This window comes from Ovis canadensis, chromosome 16 (assembly GCF_042477335.2).
Source record: "Ovis canadensis isolate MfBH-ARS-UI-01 breed Bighorn chromosome 16, ARS-UI_OviCan_v2, whole genome shotgun sequence".
NCBI lineage: Eukaryota > Metazoa > Chordata > Mammalia > Artiodactyla > Bovidae > Ovis > Ovis canadensis.
Window position 1 is genome coordinate 26,715,897 of NC_091260.1, and position 23,566 is coordinate 26,739,462.

Consider the following 23,566-nt stretch of genomic DNA (forward strand, 5'->3'; position numbering starts at 1 on the left):
TGAAAGATGTAAAAAAATTGATCTATGTCATTTTAGATTAATTTATAAATTAGATACTATATTTAGATATCTAGATATAAATTGGATAATTTATAAATTAGATAGTAGAAAAAATGCTGTAAGAATTTATAGCAAAAAGTAGTCTCAAAGAAGACGTGTTTATGTAACAAGTGTTTATGGACTATTCCCTATGAATCAGGAACTGTGGAAGACAGAGATAGAAGCAATGACGCAAAGAGATGGCAACAAGGTGGAGTGCATGCACAAGAAGCTTGGGTATTTGAGTTAGATTTTTGCCTCTTTGTGTGTTTGATGAAGACAGCGGTGGGTGGAATGGACAGAGAGCAACTGTTGACTCTCTAAAGGAAGAAAAATAACCTTTATTCATTCTGTAAGAGGCTTTGGCTTTCTTATGGTCATATGCGGCTCTTAACCTCCTATTCTCAGTTAACAGATTACCCACCAGGAAACAATAATGTCTAGATAAACATGGGCTGATCATGAATGAGGAGGAAGACAATGCTTCAACTATATCCCTACAGAATAATGGAGCTGCAGTTATCTAAACGCCATTTCTAAGATCCAGCACTGAAAACATTTCTTTCATCTGAGTGATGTTTTTCTGATGATTATTTGTTGCCTCTTAAACTTTGATGAGGAGACCTCAGAGTTGATCTGGCATGACTATCTGTCTACTCAAAGGAGCAATTCTCCCTTTAACAGTCTTGGTAAGCACAGGATTTGTTTGAACACTCATTAACAGCAGTAGCATAATGTATTTGTAGTCAACAATAATCATTAGAAACTCATTCCTCATACTGAGCTAAAGTCTCATTAAAATTTTCAACTATTTCTCTAAAGCTTTGGCTTCTGAAGCAATGAAGAGTAACCTTATTCTCTCTTCCATACCCTCTACGTATTTTGAAAATAGTTATCACTTGTATGTGTGAATTCAACTCCAGACTGAATTTCCCTAATTCTTTTATGTATTCTTCTTAAGAAGTCAAATCATCACCCTTCTGTTATTTATCCTTCCAAAGGCTGTAATATGCACCCCAAATCTGCTTAAAATGTGATACCTCGATTGGAACACGATATTCTAACCGTGACTGATCTTAACATGTTGGAGTCCAGTGGAACTATTCTTTTGACCTGGACACATTCTTCCATTGACACACTTTTACAAAGCTTTAGTTCTTTCCTCCTGTTCCCTCCCCAGGTGTGAAGTACTGTGGGCTCATACTGGAATTTGGTCAGATAAAAATGCAGGACATTGTTTCCTGAGTATACCACTATCAAGTCAAGTTTGACATAGGCATGAAATGTGCCCAATTTTATCTTAAATTTGTCTCAGCAGTGAAATAGCTCTAAATCTTAATAATATCATCATATTTAAACACTCTAGCTCTGTTATCTGTAAATTTGATAATACCTTCTATAGAATATAGAAGCTTCCCTAGTGGCTCAGATGGTAAAGAGTCTGCCTGCAGTGCAAGATACTCAGGTCCGATCCCTGGGTTGGGAAGATCCCCTGGAGAAAGAAATGGCAGCCCACTCCAGGATTCTTGCCTGGAAAATCCCATGGATAGAGGAGCCTTGTAGGCTACAGTCCATGGGATCACACAGAGTTGGACTCGACTGAGCAACTTCACTTTTCAATAGAATATAGAATACTTTCTATAGAATTCCTCATGTCTTCATCCAAAATTTCCCTCAGTTCAGTTTAGCTCAGTCACTCAGTTGTGTCTGACTCTTTGAGACTCCGGTGGACTGCAGCACACTAGGTCTCCCTGTCCATCATCAACTCCTGGAGCTTGCTCAAACTCATGTCCATTGAGTCAGTGATGCTATCCAACCATCTCATCCTGTCCTCCCCTTCTTCTCCTGCCTTCAATCTTTCCCAGCATCAGGGTCTTTTCCAATGAGTCAGTTCTTTGAATCAGGTGGCCAAAGCACTGGAGTTTCAGCTTCAGCATCAGTCCTTCCAATAAATATTCAGGACTGATTCCCTTTAGGATGGACTAGTTGGATATCCTTGCAGTCCAAGGGACTCTCAAGAGTCTTCTCCAACACCACAGTTCGAAAGCATCAATCCTTTGGCGCTCAGCTTTCTTTATAGTCCAACTCTCACATCCATACAAGACCACTGGAAAAACCATAGCCTTGACTAGACGGGCCTTTGTTGGCAAAGTAATGTCTCTGTTTTTTAATATGTTGTCTAGGTTGGTCATAACTTTTCTTCCAAGGAGCAAGTGTCTTAATTTCATGGCTGCAGTCATCATCTGCCGTGATTTTGGAGCCTAAAAAGATAAAGTCTGTCACTGTTTCCATTGTTTCCCCATCCATTTGCCATGATTTCCCTCAATGTAAGGTAAATTATTATTAAACTCATTCAGTTTGTTTCAATAGCTAGGAATCCACCTGGTTAACAATTATTCTGTCATATCCTCCATCTTAGCCTTAAAGACTTCAATAAATGTGTCAAGTGTCTAGTTGGATTCAATGAACACGTACCTTTAAAACATTCTAAGCCATACGGTTTCTTTGACAACAAATGCTAATGACATTTTATCATAGCAGTAAAATTTTAGGTGAGCCTTCAAGCTCTATGAAATAAGCAGCTAGAATGTCAACTCATACGGGCAGGAACAAAACAGCTTGTCATTTTCACCTTTTCCCTTTTCATGTGCACAGATAGTGGGCCTGAGGCATTGGGCCTATATTTTATCAGGAAGGGAAACTACAAGGTGAATGTAGTGAAATAAACACTCGAGAATCAATCATTGGAGTGAGTGTTTGAAGGGCTGTTGTGCTCATTACCCCAACTTTTGAGAAAAAGGTTTTCTACTAAATATCCATTAATACCGTTATTGTGGCCCAGTTAACAAAGAGCCTGCCTGCAATGCAGGAGACCTGCCTGAGTGCAGGAGACCTGGGCTCAACCCCTGGGGGCAGAAGATCCCCTGGAAAAGGATATGGCAACCCATTCTAGCATTCTTGCCTGAGAAATCCCATGGACAGAGGAGCCTGGGTGGGCTACAGTCCATGGGGTCACAAGAGTCAAGACACTACGGAGCAATTAAACCACCATTGTGGGTATGTTGGAAGAGGCTGCATTAACTTGGTATTTAGATTATATAACTTTTACTTTGATACAGTCGGTACTAGATAATCACTTAGGTGGCTTTGTTTCTAGTGGAAATTTCTCCTTTAAGAATAATCTGATCACTTGCCTTCTGAGATGGCCTACACCAATGCTTGAGCTATCAAGAAGCTGAGCTTCACTAGGTCCTAAATGCAGGGCTCCCTTCCCAGCCCCTACACGTGGATGTGATGTTGGATCTGGCTCTGTCCTGCTGTCTGTCCCTCCTCATCCTCCTCTTGCCCCTGGCCATCCCTCAGGCATCTACATCAGTGATGCTTCCAACATCAGTGCAGGTCAGTTCAGTCGCTCTGTCGTGTCCAACTCTTTGCAACCCCATGAATCACAGCACGCCAGGCTCCCTGTCCATCACCAGCTCCCAGAGTCTACCCAAACCCATGTCCATCAAGTCAATGATGCCATCCAACCATCTCATCCTCTGTCATCCCCTTCTCTTCCTGCCCTCAATCCTTCCCAACATCAGGGTCTTTTCCAATGAGTCAACTCTTCGCATCAGGTGGCCAAAGTATTGGAGTTTCAGCTTTAGCATCAGTCCTTCCAATACTCAGAACTGATTTTCTTTAGGATGGACTGGTTGGATCACCTTGCAGTCCAAGGGACTCTCAAGAGTCTTCTCCAACACCACAGTTCAAAAGTATTAATTCTCCTGCACTGAGCTTTCTTTATAGTCCAACTCTCACATCCATACATGACTACTGAAAAAATCATAACCTTGACTAGACGGACCTTTGTTGGCAAAGTAGTCTCTGCTTTTTAATATGCTGTCTAGGTTGATCATAACTTTCCTTCCAAGGAGTAAGCGTCTTTTAATTTCATGGCTGCAGTCACCATCTGCAGTGATTTTGGAGCCCCCCAAAATAAAGTCTGCCACTGTTTCCACTGTTTCCCCATCTATTTCCCATGAAGTGATGGGACCAGATGCCATGATCTTAGCTTTCTGAATGTTGAGCTTCAAGCCAACTTTTTCACTCTTGTCTTTCACTTTCATCAAGAGGCTCTTTAGTTCTTCTTCACTTTCTGCCATAAGAGTGGTGTCATCTGCATATTTGAGGTTATTGATATTTCTCCCAGCAATCTTGATTCCAACTTGTGTTTCATCCAGCCCAGCATTTCTCATGATGTACTCTGCATATAAGTTAAATAAGTAGGGTGACAATGTACAGCCTTGATGTACTCCTTTTCCTATTTGGAACCAGTCCGTTGTTCCATGTCCAGTTCTAACTGTTGCTTCCTGACCTGCATACAGGCTTCTCAGGAGGCAGGTCAGGTGGTCTGATATTGCCATCTCTTAAGAATTTTTCACAGTTTATTGTGATCCACATAGTCAAAGGCTTTGGCATAGTCAATAAAGCAGCAATAGATGTTTTTCTGGAACTCTCTTACTTTCTCGATGATCCAACAGATGTTGGCAATTTGATCTCTGGCTCCTCTGCCTTTTCTAAAACCAGCTTGAACATCAGGAAGTTCACGGTTCACGTATTGCTGAAGCCTGGCTTGGAGAATTTTGAGCATTATTTTACTAGCATGTGAGATGAGTGCAATTGTGCAGTAGTTTGAGCATTCTTTGGCATTGCCTTTCTTTGGGATTGGAATGAAAACTGACCTTTTCCAGTCCTGTGGCCACTGCTGAGTTTTCCAAATTTGCTGACATATTGAGTGCAGCACATTCACAGCATCATCTTTTAGGATTTGAAATAGCTCAACTGGAATTCTATCACCTCCACTAGCTTTGTTCATACTGATGCTTCCTAAGGCCCACTTGACTTCACATTCCAGGAAGTCTGGCTCTTGGTGAGCACACTATCGTGATTGCCTGGGTAATGAAGATCTTTTTTTTTGTACAGTTCTTCTGTGTATTCTTGCCACCTCTTCTTAATATCTTCTGCTTCTGTTGGGTCCATACAATTTCTGTCCTTTATGGAGCCCATCTTTGCATGAAATATTCCCTTGGTATCTCTAATTTTCTTGGAGCGATCTCTAGCTTTTCCCATTTTATTGCTTTCCTCTGTTTCTTTGCACTGATCCCTGAGGAAGGCTTTCTTATCTCTCCTTGCTATTCTTTGGAACTCTGCATTCAAATGGGTATATCTTTCCTTTTCTCCTTTGCTTTTCACTTCTCTTCTTTCACAGCTATTTGTAAGGCCTCCTCAGATAGCCATTTTGCTTTTTGCATTTCTTTTTCTTGGGGATGGTCTTGTTCCCTGTATCCTGTAGAATGTCACAAACCTCTGTCCATAGTTCATCAGGCACTCTGTCTATCAGATCTAGTCCCTTAAATCTATTTGTCACTTCCACTGTATAATTGTAAGGGATTTGATTTAGGTCATACCTGAATGGTTTCCCCTACTTTCATCACATGCTCCTATAACTTGAGAACCAATGTCTCCTGCATCCAGAGCCACAATGAGGCCCTATGAGCCACCACCTGCTACTTGCAGAACCTTCAGCCTATGGGAGAGGTGCTTTTTCCTACAAAACAGTGGAACCAGACCTGTGAGCTGCAACCAGTGAAGCCGGGCTCCTGGGCATGTAAGCTGGTCCTAGGACATTCTCCAGAAGCTCAGAAACTGACCACAGTGGATGTCATGAAACTGATGGTGATGTGCTATGAAGGCGGGGAGTGGAGAATGATGACCCAGGACATCAAGCCCTTCAATTACGTTCCTCTGATTCTGCCCCAAGTTGTCCACGTGGAGACCCATAGGTGAAACATAACCTGGACCGTCTCCCGGGTATCCCACTACATTAAAAACAATGTGGAGTTCAAGGTCTGGTTAAGGTGTGCGGACCACATCTGGGAGGATGCCCTGCTGTTGACGCTCAGGCAGAACCAGGGATGGATCTCCCTGGAGAATCTCACTCCAGACACGGAATATGAGCTTCAGGTGCGGGCCAAGCCCCAGCTAGGCAGCCATGAGATTTGGAGCCACTTGAGTCAGCCCCTGGCCTTCAGGACGGTCCCTCCAGTTGCTCTGAGACATAAGGGATCTTACAGGACCAGGGATCAAACCTGTGTCTCCTGCGTTTGTAGGTGAATTCTTTACCTCTGAGCCACCAGGGAAGCCCCTCCGTATGGAATTTACTTTGTTATTGCATTTATTGTCTCTGCCCACCCATTGCTATTGTCTCTCCTGATCCCTACTCCCACCAGACTGTAAGCTCTATACTGTTATAGTCCAGGAAGCTAGAAGAGAGCTGCTACATAGGTACTCAATAAAAATATGTTGATTGAATGAAAAAGAAATCTGAAAAAGTAAACTTTGGATATTGACTACTTTTCAAAGAAAATAAAAGCATGTTTGTCTTTTTTGCTTTTATTCTCATCAAGTGTTCATAAGAGAAGCCATATTCAGTTTTGAAGGGCTATCCAATTTCAGATGAGACATAACTGTAATAATGTCATGTTGAGGGAAGAAAGAAACCTTGTTGTTGTATCTGGTCAGATGGAATAGGGTTTCTCTTTTAACACTTTTTGCGGATCAGCTAACTATGCCAAAACCCAATTTGGGAGATTTGTATTTTAATGCAATCTCCTCCAAACATGAAAAATGTCATTCTTGTGAATGACAGAAAAGGAAAACGTGAAAAATAGTCATGAATGAACCAACACATTCACTAGGAAGGCCGGATCCCTATCCACCTTAGTTCACACCCAAAGGATGAAGGTAAAATGGTAAAGTAGAAAGTTATCATTCCCTACTAATTAAGGCAATCACCTACAAATACAAAATCGTATTAAGATAGTTTACGAGCTCCTTTCTTGATTTTGGTCTCTTACACAATGCAGTCTGTCAAGGGTAAAGAGCTACAGATTATCTATTCTTCATTATAAGAGTTTAGGAAGGAAAGATTTTGGTGTAACTACTCTTCAAGATAATTTTCAGTTATCTAGGTAACATGCAACATTTGTATTAGAGGGAAAAAAAGTCTGTATTAAGTGGCATCACATTAGCACTTTTCTTTCTCTTCTTTGTTGCATCTTAAAATTAAACTTTTAGGAACCAGGCATACTATACCTGAGATGTTTAAGAACCTGCCCTCAGTGAACTAATGACTCCCTGAATACCTTAAACAGGTCCAAATCTCCTGTTTCAGTAACTAAGAGATACCTTATTATGTGTGCCTTAGTCCATAAATCCAAAGAGTAGGTTGGTCAATTACAATTTTTATAGTTTTCCACCATTCAGAACACTCACCAACACTCTATGTGCAGATCTAGGGGAAAAAAAAGAACAAGCAGATGGTTGGCCACATTCAAAAAGGCTTAAAAACCAGGTCTTTAGTTTGAATTATGCTAGAGAATATTTCTTGATGAGTGTTTGCTTCTATTACTGTTATTCGGTAATTTTGTTTTTTATTTTTATTCAAGTACAGTTGATATACTACTTGTTGTGACTTGCTACTTGTGTTAATTTCTGATGTACAGTAAAATGACTCAGTTATACATATATATATATAATTCTTTTTTATATTCTTTCCAATATGTTTATCATGGGATATTGAGTATGGTTCTCTGTGCTGTATAGCAGGACCCTGTTGCTTATCCATGCTGTATATAAGAGTTGGCTTCTGCTAACCCCCCATCATGGCATCTGGTCCCATCACTTCATGGGAAATAGATGGGGAAACAGTGGAAACAGTGTCAGACTTTATTTTTTTGTGCTCCAAAATCACTCCAGATGGTGACTGCAGCCATGAAATTAAAAGACGCTTACTCCTTGGAAGAAAAGTTATGACCAATCTAGATAGCATATTCAGAAGCAGAGATATTACTTTGCCGACTAAGGTCCATCTAGTCAAGGCTATGGTTTTTCCAGTAGTCATGTATGGATGTGAGAGTTGGACTGCGAAGAAGGCTGAGCGCCAAAGAATTGATGCCTTTGAACTGTGGTGTTGGAGAAGACTCTTGAGAGTCCCTTGGACTGCAAGGAGATCCAACCAGTCCATTCTGAAGGAGATCAGCCCTGGGATTTCTTTGGAGGGAATGATGCTAAAGCTGAAACTCCAGTACTTTGGCCACCTCATGGGAAGAGTTGACTCATTGGAAAAGACTCTGATGCTGGGAGGGATTGGGGGCAGGAGGAGAAAGGGACGACAGAGGATGAGATGGCTGGATGGCATCACGGACTCGATGGATGTGAGTCTGAGTGAACTCCGGGAGTTGGTGATGGAGAGAGAGGCCTGGCATGCTGCAATTCATGGGGTCGCAAAGAGTCAAACACGACTGACTGACTGAACTGAACTGAACCCCCCATCTCCCACTCTGTCCCCCACCCCCAATCTCTATCCGACCCCCTTGGCAGCCACCAGCCTGTTCTCTATACCCATGATTCTGTTTCACAGATAGACTTGCTTGCATAATACTTTAGACTTCACAACCTAAAAGTGATTAAGTGATATTATTCCCTTGGACTACAAGGAGATCCAACCAGTCTATCCTAAAGGAGATCAGTCCTGGGTGTTCATTGGAAGGACTGATTTTGAAGCTGAAACTCCGATACTTTGGCCACCTGATGCAAAGAGCTGACTCAACTGAAAAGACCCTGATGCTGGGAAAGATTGAAGGCAGGAGGAGAAGGGGACGACAGAGGATGAGATGGTTGGATGGCATCACTGACTCAACGGAGATGAGTTTGAGTAAACTCTGGGAGTTGGTGACGGACAGGGAGGCCTGGCGTGCTGCGGTCCATGGGGTCACAAAGAGTTGGACACGACTGAGTGATGGAACTGAACTGATATTATTTGGTATTTTTCTTTCTCTTCCTGCCTTACTTTGCTTAGTATGATCATCTCTAGCTGCATTCAGGCTGCTGCAAATGGCATTATGTTTTCTTGTTTTTGGCTGAATAGTATTCCATTGTGTGTGTGTGTGTGTGTGTGTGTGTGTGTGACATCTTCTTTACCCATTCATCTGTCGGTAGACATTATGTTCTTTGATAGATTTTAAATACCAGATGTGAACCCTAAATAAAAAGAATACTGCAGTACTTCCATTTTCTTATGCATTTCAGTTTTAACATTAAAGTATAAAAGAAATGTGAATTCATTCTCTTGGATAATAATGTAATTTTATTGTGTGTAGACGTTTCCATACCAAATATTAGTTTTTCCACATGAAATAAGTTAAGATTGAAAATGATAAAAGTTACTGTTGTTAAGGAAACACACTGGGCAATAGAAAAAGCTGAAGAGAGTTTTTGCCTGAAACTGGAAAAGAGAACAGTTTGGGGAAACAAAGATATGAAAAAAGTACCATACGTTGCTAAGACCAAAAAAAAAAAAAAAGAACCAAAACAAAACAAAAACACCAGCTTTAAGGACCGGAGATGATGACACGGGATGAATATGGGGGCGAGAGGGCCAGGCAATTGTCTCAGAAAGGAGGGTGGGATTTCCTGTGATGTTTAGGGTATTTTGCTCGACAATAATAATCTGAATTTTCTTTTGTCACTACAGCTCTTGATTTTTCCTGCTGTCTATAATTTGACTATGCAGCATAATATCTTTTTATTTAGCACAAAGTCCATTTGGATTAGAGAATGGAAAGGTTCTAATTTTGTCCCTGGCCAGCAGAGTCATACCTCAGTACACACTGGGAAACAATTAGAAGCCCTATGCAGAATGCATACATTCCAAGTTAGTTTTTAATTAAAAAAAGTTTTTTATTATCCTATTTTGGTTTCCTCATTGAGTAGACGCCTAGAGGAAAAGCAAGTATGTAAGTTTCCTGGTTTGTAAATTGGAATTTAGGCCCACAGGAAAGAGAGCTAAAGTGCTCCAAAGGCGCACTTAAAATCACCAGATGAAACAAGCCGCAGAGGAGCCCCCTCCCCATGGCTGAGCTGAAGCACACGTCCTGCTGGAGCGGCCGTCTTCACAGACTCCTGTGCAGAATCCACTCACTTCCTGGGGCTTCTGGACTTTTTATGCTTCCGTTCAGCTCTCTTCCTGCAGCACTCGAGATAGGCCTTTGTGACAATTTACCTGTCACTTCAGGCGAGAAGCACAGTAAAGGAGGCAGAGACCTTGCTGTTTACTAGAAGCCCGAGAAGAGAAAAGGAATCTTAGGTTTGCTTTAGTGTTCTAACTGGTAAATATGACGATCTTATGTGCCGAAGCCAAGATCTCAAATACTCTAACATGAGATATTAAAAGTCGTAATATACATTAGGCCATTTCAGCTAAAACTCGTTTTTTGGTACTCTCTGACTGGACATCAGATAACAAAGACTAAACCAATTACAGGTGGTGGAAAGTTGGAAATCATGAGGCCTGAAATACAAAGATACATGCATTAATTACTGAGGCATAGTCCCCTGGCCCGGAGGTACGCAGGCAAAGAGGTCACACTTTACTGGGAGACAGAGAGTTAAAGTGGATGCAAGGCTCTGAGAAAATATCTATCAGAGGGATGTGATGATTCATTTATCAGCCGAGAAATCCCAAGTACAAAACTGAGATATAAGAAGGATCAAAGTAGATAATGTATATGATTCAATTAAAAAATTCTTAGCCCTCTTACATTATCTAGATTATAATCGTAAAAAAATCAAATTGCATTCATATGAAACTTTTATAAAAAGAAATCACATCCATTTTTATGAAAGTTTATAGTACAATTATTTTCTAACGCATCTTTTCTTAGGTCACAGTATTTAGAATTCCATTTACATCTGTATAATTTTTCAAATTAAAAAACAAAAGGAAGTTAATAGAAATCTACATTTTCATTTGCAAAACTCCCTTCAGTTTCCAGCCAGTAACACGTGGTGATGTTGGCTTGTCCTCCAAACATGGACGGATCCCAAAGAGCCCCAGTTCACGGAGCAGGCAGGCCTCGGCTCATTAGAAACGCTTTTTGGTTTGGCTCACGTGTCAAGAAATTTTGGAGCATATCCATGCCGTCCAGAGATCCCCCAGGTTTCAGGATCAGCTTTCTGTATTTCATTCCAACCTAATAAAATAAAGCATGCCTAATAATTCATGGTTATAGCAATTTTCCAAATCTCTAGATGCAAAAGAGTGGGGGAAAAAAGGGACTTTAGCTTTATTCTGGACGTTCTCCTTCCCCTAGACTACAGCTTTGCAGTATTTATTTACTTTGGTAGCTAAGAGATCTGGAGCTTAGACCTCCGGTCTTCCACATTTCCCTTCGTTACTGTCTTGTCTCCTTAGATCCTCAGCAGCATGCTGACAATATGAGCAAACAGACAAACAAACAAAAAATAGCCAAATGGAAGCTTGAACAGTATTCTATTTGCTACCCCATCTAAAATGTGATTTCGAAAGGGTTCGCAAAACAGGAGTTCAATTAGGCTACAAACAGGGATTGTGTGCACCTGGGAACAGCAGCCCAGCTGCTGCTGTCAAAGCAGTTTCTGCCATATCTTTATGAAGGGCTCATAAAAAAACTCTTCTTCCTATGGGTGGGGGTAAGGCCACAACCCATGTCCCATGGTGGAAGGTAGATAGTTTTGTGGGCTCAACACGAGGAAGGAGGACCTTTGTAAATTTGCTGGGGACGTCTAGAAGTTTAAAGCATACATTTCCTCTGCCTTTACTTACACAAATACTTAAGCAGATAAAGTGAAAGAAAACAATTGAAATTCAGTATCAGCATTATTCAATATTTTCACTTCCTTTTCACTGTCCTTTTGACAGGCAAGACAATTCAATGAAGCTTAATTCTAAATCTACCTATAAAATAGTTCAGGGTTAAGATGCAAATTTATATCCATTAAATCATTTGAACAGCTACTAATAGCTTCCCTGAGTACATAAATAGCTTGAGAATTTCCAGAAACAAAAGTAACCTCATTTTTGACTTATGACAATGATTCTGCTTGGTACAACCATCAGAGATGTCTAGTCAAACTGTTAAAGAAAATAAAGTGTTGATGAAGGAAATCTACCAAGTTAGATACAAAACTACTTAAAGTCCTACAAGGGTCACACACACAAAAACAACTTTTCAGGTTTTGATTATCAACAGAAATCATCTGAAACTTATTAATGATCTATAAGCACACAGCTAACCTCACAGATGAGTCTTAATCAGGAATAAACAATTAGTGCAATGAAGTTACTTTCCATAAACTCTAGAGAGCATTGTCCAGTAGAAATAAAATGTGAGCCACATGTATAACTTAAAATTTTCTAGAAATCATGTTTAAAAAGAGAAGAAAATAGGTAAAATTAATTTTAATATTTTATTTAAACCAGGAGGTCTATAATATTATCCTTTCAACATGTATCAATTATTGGGATTTATTTTTTGTGGTATGTCTTCAAAATCTAGTGTGTTTTTTACATTTACAGCACATCTCAATTCTTCAATAGCACTGGCCACATTTCAAGAGCTCAGTAGCTACCTGTGGCTACTCTACAGGTCTGAGGCCTAGAATGTAAGAGATCAACCCGTATAGGGGCTTGCTGAACAATGTTCTAGTATGACACTGAAGAAGTGGTAGCAACCTTGTTGCCTTATTTACAGGTTTTGAATAAATTCTCTTAAAAAGGAGGGACCTGCAATCACTGATAATGGACTTCCTGAAAACCCTGGTAGTGGCAGTGTAGAGCTAGGTTTAATTTTCTTTAGAAAGAGAAAAAAAGATGCGTCATTTCTTGTTTGTTCTGGAGCAATTAATTACTGTTTTAATAGTGATCTAGAACCTAAGACAACCTAACTAACTAAACCTTACCTAAGCCACTGATTTAACACTGGTCAAATTTAGACACGTTGGGCAATGAAAGAAAGGGAAGGGGTAAGCTGCATTGAGCTCAAGATCTCTGATCTGGTACTTTTTAGACTAATAAAGTCTGTAATAAGAATAGCCATTATTCGTGTTTTAGGTTCTAGATCACTATTAAAACAGTAATTAATCACTGCGACCAAGCGAGAAATGACATATCTTTTAAACTGTCACTACCAGGGTTTTCAGGAAGTCCATTATCAGTGATTACAGGCCCCTCCTTTTTAAGAGAATTTATTCAAAACTCGTAAATAAGGCAAGAAGTTTGCTACCACTTCTTCAGTGTCATACTAGAACACCGTCTAACAAGCCCCTCTAAGGGTCATCTTATGTTCTATGCCCCATATCAATAGAGTAGCCAACAACACAAGAGACAACTCTACACATGAACATCACCAGATGGTTAGTACTGAAATCAGACTGATTATATTCTTTGTAGCCAAAGATAGAGAAGCTCTATACAGTCAGCTAAAACAAGACTGGGAGCTGACTGTGGCTCAGATCATGAACTCCTTATTGCCAAATTCAGACTGAAATTGAAGAACGTAGGGAAAACCACTAGGCCATTCAGGTATGACCTAAATCAAATCCCTTACGATTATACAGTGGAAGTGAAATAGATTCATGGGACTAGATCTGATAAACAGAGTGCCTGAAGAACTATGGACAGAGGTTCATAACACTGTACGAGAGGCAGTGACCAAAACCATCCCCAAGAAAAAGAAATGCAAAAAGGCAAAATGGGTGTCTGAGGAGGGTTTCCAAATAGCTGAGGAAAGAAGAGAAGCAAAAGGCAAAGGAGAAAAGGAAAGATATACCCATCTGAATGCAGAGCTCCAGAGAATAGCAAGGAGAGATAAGAGAGCCTTTTAAACTGAACGAGGCAAAGAAATAGAGGAAAACAATAGAATGGGAAAGACTAGAGATCTCTTCAAGAAACTAAAAGATATAAAGGGAACAGTTCATGCAAATAAAGGACAGAAACGGTATGGACCTAACAGAAAGAGAAGATATTAACAAAATGTGTGAAAACTACACAGAAGAACTATACAAAAAAGATCTTAACGAGCTGGATAACCATGATGGTGTGATCACACACCTCGAGCCAGACTCCTGGTGTGAGGTCAAGTGGGCCTTGGAAGCATCAGTACAAAGCTAGTGGAGGTGATGCAATTCCAGCTGAGCTAATTCAAACCCTAAAAGACGCCGACGTTAAACTACTGCACTCAATATGCCAGCAAACTGGGAAAACTCGGCAGTTGCCGCAAGGCTGGAAAAGGTCAGTTTTCATTGCCCCAAACAAGGGCAATGCCAAAGAATCTTTAAACTACCACAGTTGCATTCATTTCACATGCTAGCAAAGCAATGCTCAAAGTCTTTCAAGCTAGGCATCAAAAGTATGTGAACCAGAAGTATGCGAACTTTCAGATGCACAAGTTGGATTTAGAAAAGGCAGAGGAACCAGAGATCAAATTGCCAACATCCATTGGATCAAGAAAAAGCTAGAGAGTTCCAGAAAAACATCTACTTCTGCTTCATTGACTATGATAAAGCCTTTGACTGTGTAGACCACAACAAACTGTGTAACATTCTGAAAGAGATAGGAATACCAGACCACCTGACCTGCCTCCTGAGAAACCTGTATTCAGATCAAGAAGTAACAGTTAGGACTGGACATGGAACAACAGACTGGTTCCAAATTGGGAAAGGAGTGTGTCAAGCCTGTGTATTGTCACCCTGCTTATTTAACTTATATGCAGAGTACACCATGCGAAATGCTGGGCTGGATGAAGCACAAGCTGGAATCAAGACTATTATATTAATAACCTCAGATATGCAGGTGACACCACCCTTATAGAAGAAAGCAAAGAGGAATTAAAGAGCTTCTTGATGAAGGTGAAATAGGAGAGTGAAAAAAGTCAACATTCAAAAAACAAGGATCATGGCATCCGATCCCATCACTTCATGGCAAATAGATGGGGAAACAATGCAAATGGTGACAGACTATTTTTTTGGGCTCCAAAATCACTTTGGATGGTGACTGCAATGATGAAATTAAAAGATGTCTGCTCCTTGGAAGAAAAGAAATGATAAACCTAGACAGTGTATTAAAAAGGAGAGACATTACTTTGCCTATAAACGTCCATATGGTCAAAGCTATGGTTTTTCCAGTAGTCATGTACAGATGTGAGAGCTGAAAAATAAAAAAGGCTGAGCACCAAAGAATTGATGCCTTTGAACTGTGGTACTAGAGAAGACTCCTGAGAGTCCCCTGGACAGCAAAGAGATCAAACCAATCAATCCTAAAGGAAATCAACCCTGAATATTCACTGGAAGGACTGATGATGAAGCTGAAGCCCCAGAACTTTGGCCACCTGATGCGAGGAACTGACTCACTGGAAAAGAACCAGATGCTGGGAAAGACTGAAGACAGGAGGAGAAGGGAACGACAGAGGATGAGGTAGTTGGAGGGCATCACCAACTCAAAGGACACGAGTCTGAGCAAACTCTGGGAGATAGTGAAGGACAGGGAAGCCTGGTGTGCTACAGTCCATGGGGTCACAAAGCGTTGGACACAACTGAGTAACTGAACAGCAACAAATCAGTAGGCAGGGTGGTGTGGGGGAAGGAAGGGCTGTTCTTCCTGGATGAAGCAGTATAGGAACTTAGAAAATGTGAATTAAATTGATCTGAACATAAAAATAATTTAAGCCATTTATTATGGAAATATTTTCAATACATACTATAGATGAGACAAGAGTATAGTCAACCCTCTTGAACCTATCATGCAGCCTCAATTACTAGTATTTACCTGCAGAAATTCTTAATGCTCAAGATCTGAGAGTCTTTTAAAAAGGCGTATTTCACTGCACAATTATAGGAAAAATAATGAAAATTTTAAAGTTAAAAAATCACCCAAATGTGGACATCTGCCAGAATATTCTCATTTTGCACCAAGAACTGTAACTGTGGACAGTGAAGAACAGTGAGGTTTAGAGGGGCTGCACGCTGCTGTGAAGAGCCGGTTCTCATCTCCCTTGCTGGTACAGTCACTGTACAGCTGGGCAGTGTTTAGACTCACAGTACGTGGCTCAGAACAGCACAGGTCCTCCCCTGCTTACAGCTCCACACAACTTGATTCAATTTCCTGAATTACAGAGCAATGGTCTCTTAATAGTTTCATTTCCTTGGCAATGAAGTTTGGAGAAGAGTTTAAGAGTCATATTGGTAATAGGATCTTGCTTTTCTTAAAAAAAAAAAACAAAAAACAGTTAAGTGAATTTGTGTGTTAGGAAGGTACCAGTTTCCTGGGTGAGAGAACGCTGTCTGGGAGACAAATGCTACAGGTGGACAGAGTCTGTGGTGTGAGTGGTTCTCCTCTGCTTATATAATGGAGAAACCATAACTGTGAGCAAAGCAGGAAGAAAAGCCCTAAGACAACCACTAGAAACTTCCACGCTTGAAAAACCCTGCAGGAGGGTCTGTACAGAGTAAGCGCTCCTGTTAGTCATCCGGGAAGGGAAAATCGTCATCGGTCACCTCTGTGGTTTTTACTCCTGGAAGGTTAACATGTATCTTTTGGCAACTGTGTAAACCCTCTGTAACACTGATGGTTTCTTTCTGTCTTTTTAAAAAAATATGTTCAGATTTCTTTGTTTTTTTGGCTGCTCCCCACAGCATGCAGGATCTTAGTTCCCCAAGCAGGGATCAAACCCGTGTTCCCTGCAGTAGAAGCACAGAGTCTTAACCACTGGACCACCAGGCAAGTCCTCAACACTGATGTTTTTTAAAGCAAGATCAGGAGTTTTGGAATCAGGCCCAGGTTAAAATCTTGGCTTCATCCTTAGCTATGTGGCCTTGAGCCTTAGTTCCCTTATTTGTAAGGTGGGAATATGCCTACCTCCCTCAGTATCTGAGGAACCTGAGTAATGGTTTTAGCACCTTGCCTACTCCCTAGAATCATTCCTGCTATATGGTGGTATTCAACAAACCTGAGTCATCATCTACCTCTCCTTTCCTTTTCTTTCTCATACTGTCCCTAAGTTCAGTTACTCATATATAGTCAGGGAAACAAACGCATTCCTGTTTCAGCATTTCCTTAAAATTAGTTCTGTCTCTTAATAAAGCTAGAAAAAAAGCACAAAAGACTTCATTTCCACTATTAGTATAAAATATTATACTAAGTATACTAGTATACTACAGTGTATACTTAGTATACAATAGTATGCTAAGTGGACTTCCCCTGTGATGCAGAGGTAAAGAATCCGCCTGCCAACACAGGAGACACAAGAGAGGGGTTTCAATCCCTGGGTCGGGAAGGCCCCTTGGAGTGGGAAATGGGAATTCATTCCAGTATTCTTACTCAAAAACTTCCATGGACAGAGGAGCCTGGTGGGCTACAGTCCATGGGGTCGCAAAGAGTCAGACATGACTGAAAACACACACAGGAATACTAAGTAGGAGAGACAAGGCACTCACTTTATGCAACAATCTTGTGTTAGCTGCTCAACCATGTCTGACTCTTTGTGACCCCATGGACTGTAGCCTGCCAGGCTCTTCTGTCCATGGAATTCTCCAGGCAAGAATACTGGAGTGGTTAGCCATTCCCTTCTCCAGGGGATCTTCCTGACCCAGGGATGGAACCCGGGTCTCCTTCATTGTAGGCAGATTCTTTACCATCTGAGCCACCAAGGGAAGCCCTTATGTGTGTTAGCCGCTCAGGCGTGTCCGACTCTCTGTGACCCCATGGACTGCAGCCCACCAGGCTCCTCTGCCTGTGGGCTTCTCCAGGCAAGAATACTGCAGTGGGCGGCCATGCCCGCCTCCCTTTCTTTGAGCATTCATAACTATCTGAGTGAAGGAGCCCATCGTCTACGACAACACATGACTGGGAAGCAGCCTGGGTCTCCTGCCACCTCTGGCGTCTCTGCAGCGGCACACGCAAGCTCCCCCGGCCTTCCAACCCTCCCTTCCTCCTGCTTCCTGTGACTGAGTCTAGGCAGTAGAGCCAGGTGTCTCCTTCCTGCTCAGAGTAGCAGGCATCAGGGCAGAGGGCATCCGCCCAAGGACAAGCGATGGCAGCCAGGCCCCTAACGGGCTCCCCAGCCTGCTCTTACAGTGGATATTGAAACCTGGCCTTCCATAGCTCCTCTCTACACTTCTTCCCCACAGCACTTCCTTTGTTTTCTGTGAGTCAGGGTGGGGAGGCTGTGAGTGGGAGAAAGAATACCTTGGACGACAAACAGGAAGGAGGGAGAAGGTGAAAGACTGGTGCTGGTAGTCAGAACAGCGTCGGAATCGCCCCTTGACTCAAAGAGCTCATCTGGAAAACTTCAGCGAAGTTTCAATTTGTGAGGAGGGATGAGCAAATATTCATGGGAAGGGAGGAGATCTGGAGGAAAAAAGGGCAGCCTGACCAGTCCCATGTCTTAGGGGACCAGAGGAGAGGAAGCAGGTAGGGGGGCTGCCAGTTGGGTCCAGCAATGTAAGTATTTTGAGGCAGAGGACGAACACCAAGATGAATAGAACAGTTCATATTACAAGAGCCTCATGATCCAGAAGGTGAGATAAAGAAATAGACAATTTGCAAGGCAGATTACTAGAGCTCTAACAGAAACACAAAGAAGGGCTGGAGGAACACAAAAAGGAAGAGAAACGGCTTCCAGCTGGTTGGAATTCAAGGCTTAGAAGGTCTGGCGTTGTAAATATTCAAGAAGTAGGTTGGACATCAACCCAATTTCCTTCCCTTTTCCCTTAAATCAGGCAGAATTTAATGCTGTTAGAAAAAGTTGAAGTGTAAGAAAAATTAGCTTTGGGGTGGTAGGTCAGAGAAGCTGAAACAGAATTTAATCTATTTACAAGGCCCATCAGGAGAGGAAATTTCATGTTCTCTCTTAGCAACGCATTTAAGCAGAAATTGGGCCTAGGCCCTGGAATACTTAGCTCTATAATGCACTTTATCAGGTAATTTTTCTCTTTAGTTTTTTAGCTGCACCACACGGCACATGGGATCTCAGTTCCCTAATCAGGGACCAAACCTGTGCCCCCTGCAGTGGAAGCATGGAGTCTTAACCACTGGACCACCAGGAAAGTCCCTGTGATGTAATTCTTCTTCCTGTTTAGCCAAGATTCTTTATATGTTTCTCTGTCCATTACTGTATGTAAGATTTAGGTACTTCCTTATGGCATTGTGGACAGTTATACTTCTCTATCTTTGACTTTCTCAGTATTCCTTTATGCATGTGATACTTGGCTGTAATCTTCATAATGGAAAATAACAAAGCTTAGCAATTACTCTAAATGCAGAAGAGGAGGAACATAATTCTAGCTTAACAATATAATTGCCTTTGAATCTGCATGTCTATTACTTTTTAGGAAATTTTCCCACAATGAAGTTGCATTATAAAAAGAAATGGCCCTTGTTAAAATGCCCTCATTCTTTCAACCCTACGATTAGCTGCTGGATTTTGAAACCACGTTTCGGAACCTTAAAGGGATCCTGAAACAGCTCCTAGAGTTTGCTGGGAAACTGTTACTCCCAAGTAGCTCCCTTCCATAGCTATTTGAGAGATGAGTTTAAAAACTAAAAGCTAAAGATATTTAAGAGATGAGTTGAAAAAGTAAACACTAAAGATACTGTTATATTTAACAAACTATACAGTTAAGATGAAGATCATGGAAAATTAGAGATAAAACCAGAGGTAGCAAACTTTCAGGCTATTTCAGGTAAGCAGCCAGTTCTAAACCTTTGATAGAGGCTATCAAACAACTGTACTATAAAACATTTTGTTGCTAACACGTAGGGCACAGAAGACTGTAGGCTTATATTCGATCCCTCCTACTATTGTTTTCCCAGTGAGTTGCACACTTTCTGCGGTTCTGCTTATTGAGATCTAAAATAGTTCTCAGACCCCAGGCTTTGCAGGATGGTAAGAGGTTACAGAGATGAGGCCTGGAGATGTTCTGTTGATGCTAATGACCATGAACAATAATGTCAACAATACATGATCTTTCAGCCGCCAGCCTCTCTAGAGCTTGGGGACTAAGAAAAGCAGGTACTGACTCCTTGAAGGGCCACCCTGCTATTTTCTCAAAGTGCTCCAAATATATGTACTGGGAAGGGTGAGGGGTCTTGACACAACAAGACTGCATGATATATTGTGCCTGCTCTGATTCCCACAGCTTCAGATCAAATTCATTACTTCTTCATAGCACAAAAATTCTTTCCCTTCACCATGACATAGTCGTAATAATGACATAAGTTTCTGTAGAACAGGATTGTTATTCCAAAGAGTTAGTTTTTAAATAAATGGATATTTGAATTGAAGAGTGTGAGGGTGGGTGCAGTGGATTCTTCTTGGCCGCTGGAGCCGGGCTCACTGTTGCTGTGACAGCAGAGGAGCGGGAAACGACATGATGTTCCAGAGTATTTAACAGGAAGGAGAAAAGAAGGGATTAGGGCCAGCTTCCTGGCATAAGACGAGTAATAATATATTGCACAGCTGAATCTAGAATTTCAGTCAAACTTAAAACAGGTTTTGACACCACAAGGCAACTCCAGGTTGTATGGAATCTTGCTTCCTCCACGTTCAACCCTGCCCTTTTGTCTGAATTAAGAGCAGTCTGGCTGCCTGCCAAGCAGTGAAGCCGGAGAAGAAAGGAGGCACACAGAAGCACGATGGCAGGGATCCCTCCTGCCGGAACTGCAAGTTCCTTGGGATCCACTGGAATCAGTGCTTTGGCTGTTACCGTGTCAGCTGGAAGAGAGGAGGCAGTGGGGGCTCCCGAAGGTGCGGTCAAGTGAGTGGGGTAGAGGAGATGCAAGAGGCGATGTAGTACTTGCGCCAGGAAGCCTCGCCAATGACTTAAGAGCCAGTGGAGGTCACAACTATACTCTTACATACCTGGACCTTGTGTCTCTTTAAACATGGTTTTCTGATTTCTACAATAATCCATGCTCTATGTAAAAATAAGGAAAAGCTCTATAAAAAGTACAGGAAAATACTGAACAATCATAAACTTACCAAAGACAATAACTGACAATACTTTGATGTACTTTTTTTTTCTAAATGCATATTTTAAAATCAGAATTCACATTCTATGGTATAAAATATTTCATAACCTGATTTTGTCATTCTGTAAGATAATTATATTAAACATTCCAGACACAAGAAAAAGCTTATTGAAACCGTATACCCCATGCCCAAGTTCACTCTTCTGTTCGGAGGATGGAAGGATCGCTTCTGGTTTCAGTGATCTGGAAGGCTTCATAAATGAGTGGCCGTTTGAATAGGGCCTTTATGAACGGCAGAGTTCTGGAGAGGCACAGACAAGGCAGGCATAGATTTTAGGTGGAAGAAGCCGAATGAATAAATTTGTGAAGGAGGAAAGACCCAAGGGAACACAGAAATCTGGCTGCCAGGCTGAGAGTTCTGGGAAGTACAGACGGGATCTGTTTGCTTAGCTAAGGATTGTGACAAAGACAGGAATACCGAGAAGCAGGAATAAACAAGATAAAAGGTAGATGAGGGCCTTTGAGAGTTGGGGACTGGATCATCAGTGGTTGCTCTGGAGGGAAGGGTAACAACTTTCCAGTTCAGTTGGTGGAGGCAAAAGCCGGGAAGCAGAGGTGTGCAGAAACTGTTTCTTACACCAGGACAGCAGGCTGTGAAAGGAGAAACGACTGAGTGGTGGCGCTGAGGTTAGCAGTCAGTGGTAGGTCTTTCTCCTGAGATGGTAAACGAGTGAGTCTTAGTATCACACACCCGTCTTGTGAGACGGGAGGGAAGAAGTTAAATATTGAAGATGAAGGTACTCACTTTCAATGCGCTTAATGTCCTTAGTAGAGAGGCCAGAGCATCTGCTGAGAGGGAGACAGGTGGTGGGGACCCCAACTCGGGAAGTGAGCAGGACTGTGGAGTTACGCGGGGGTCCAGACAGCCGGACTCTGCAGCGGGGCATCAAATGGAGCCTCAGGATATTCCGCAGAAGGGGAATCTGAACCCCAAGGGTACCATCTCTAAATGAGATGGTAGAGGAATCCAGGGCTGGACATTGGCTGAAGGTCATGCAGAAGTCAGGGTATTTATGAGAACAAGCCAGTGGTTGATCATTCTTTAAGTGGGGTTGCCAGGGGATGGAAGGAGACTTGCAGGGACCTAACAGCCTGGGTAGGATGGATGGAAGATGAAGGGATTGGAAAGGCTAGGGAACAGACTGTAGGTACTGTGGAGGTGGTGTTTTGGGGGTGAAGCTCCCTTCTCACGAAGGGATGGTGGTCTACATCACACCCATTATTTCAGTGCTCATGTGTAAGGTAGTATGTAATCCCGAAACACAAAGTTTTGAGAATAAGTCGGTTGAAATACACACAGAGAATCTGATTTTGACACTTTGTTCTTCTAATTTCTGCATCAAACAGACTCAAAAACACACTGGAAAATCATCAGCCCTGGAAATAACCTGACAGCTGAGTCTTCAACAAGAATGGAGACAGAGGGACTGTAACTCAGGACGGTTTGGCTGGCAGCCACCTGGCAGTCAAGTCGCTGCACACAGAAAGGAACAGCTCAGGTTAATGAAGCAGCTTAAATTACTCAAAGGCATTTAGGTTACAAACTCTGTGTTGTAGGTGGCGTGTACCAATCACAGAAAAAAGGGTGACTTCCACAGAAAACATATAATGAAAGTATGTAGGGTGTATCAAAACGTAGGCAGATCATTTATATCAGGAAGGAGTTTACCTTTCTTTCCCAACCTATAAAATGAAAACACTGTACCGCTCATGTCAAAACTAGCAGCTATAAATGCGCAGATGCATAAACAAAGCTTTGAATTTTAATTATGCAATATAATGGAATGCTAGTAAGCAAGAAAATGCAGTAGGCTTGTTTTTTTTTCAAACTTACAGAATTAATCACCTATACAAAACAAATGTATGATGTATGATGATGTGAGCAGATGCTAGACTTTTAAAGTTAAAAGTTGTTACTAGATCTCTTACTGTCAAAATCTAGGTGTAAAAAATATTTTACACTAGGAGTTAAGGGGGACAGGGCAAGTATAGAAGTAAAAAAAAGAGGGGAAAAAAAAACCAGTACAATACCTCAGGATTCATTATCCCTTCTTTTTTAAAACAGCTGTAAAACATGTCCATGGAAAACACTTCACTCCAAAGATATCCATAATATTGGCCATCATACCCCCCAGCCAAATGTCCAAAAGTTGCTGGCATGTTTGTGCCTTTAAAAAAAGATACATTTCAAACAGTGTGATGTCAGATGTTAAATATCAGGTTCTCAGCTAGCTAAGGCTTCCCTATGGGGAGTCCAGCTGTGGGAGGAGGTCCTTGCCTCTAGACACCTCTAGCACTCCCGGGGTTTATGGGTGTCCTTGGCCAAGATGTTTACAAACTTCTCTCCTATGACAGCTCCACCTCAGAGCTGGTTTCGGCCCTACACCCTGGAATGCCTAACAATAGTTTCAGAGGCTTCGTCCACACCCAACAGACAACTCAGTCCTTTCTTGTCCCTTAGACACATATGTGTCTTATAAATATTCTAATAATATTGAGCCTTCTCTTTGTCACACCCATTTATATCTAAAATGGGTCAGAATGGTACTTGAGGTTCATAATTACTGGAAAAGAACT

General features: G+C 41.6%; 1 protein-coding gene across 1 annotated transcript in view; it reads right to left on the bottom strand.

The window, feature by feature from the left end:
* Positions 1-9,209: 9,209 nt before the first annotated feature.
* The window catches only part of NLN (neurolysin), a 98,232-nt gene continuing 83,875 nt past the window's right edge, over positions 9,210-23,566 (bottom strand). The window contains exons 12-13 of the mRNA XM_069556290.1: positions 23,021-23,157; positions 9,210-11,117 (exon numbers count right to left, since the gene is read on the bottom strand). Coding sequence (XP_069412391.1) covers positions 10,983-11,117; positions 23,021-23,157 — 272 coding nt within the window. The 3' untranslated portion in view covers positions 9,210-10,982. The remainder of the gene's footprint in view (positions 11,118-23,020; positions 23,158-23,566) is intronic.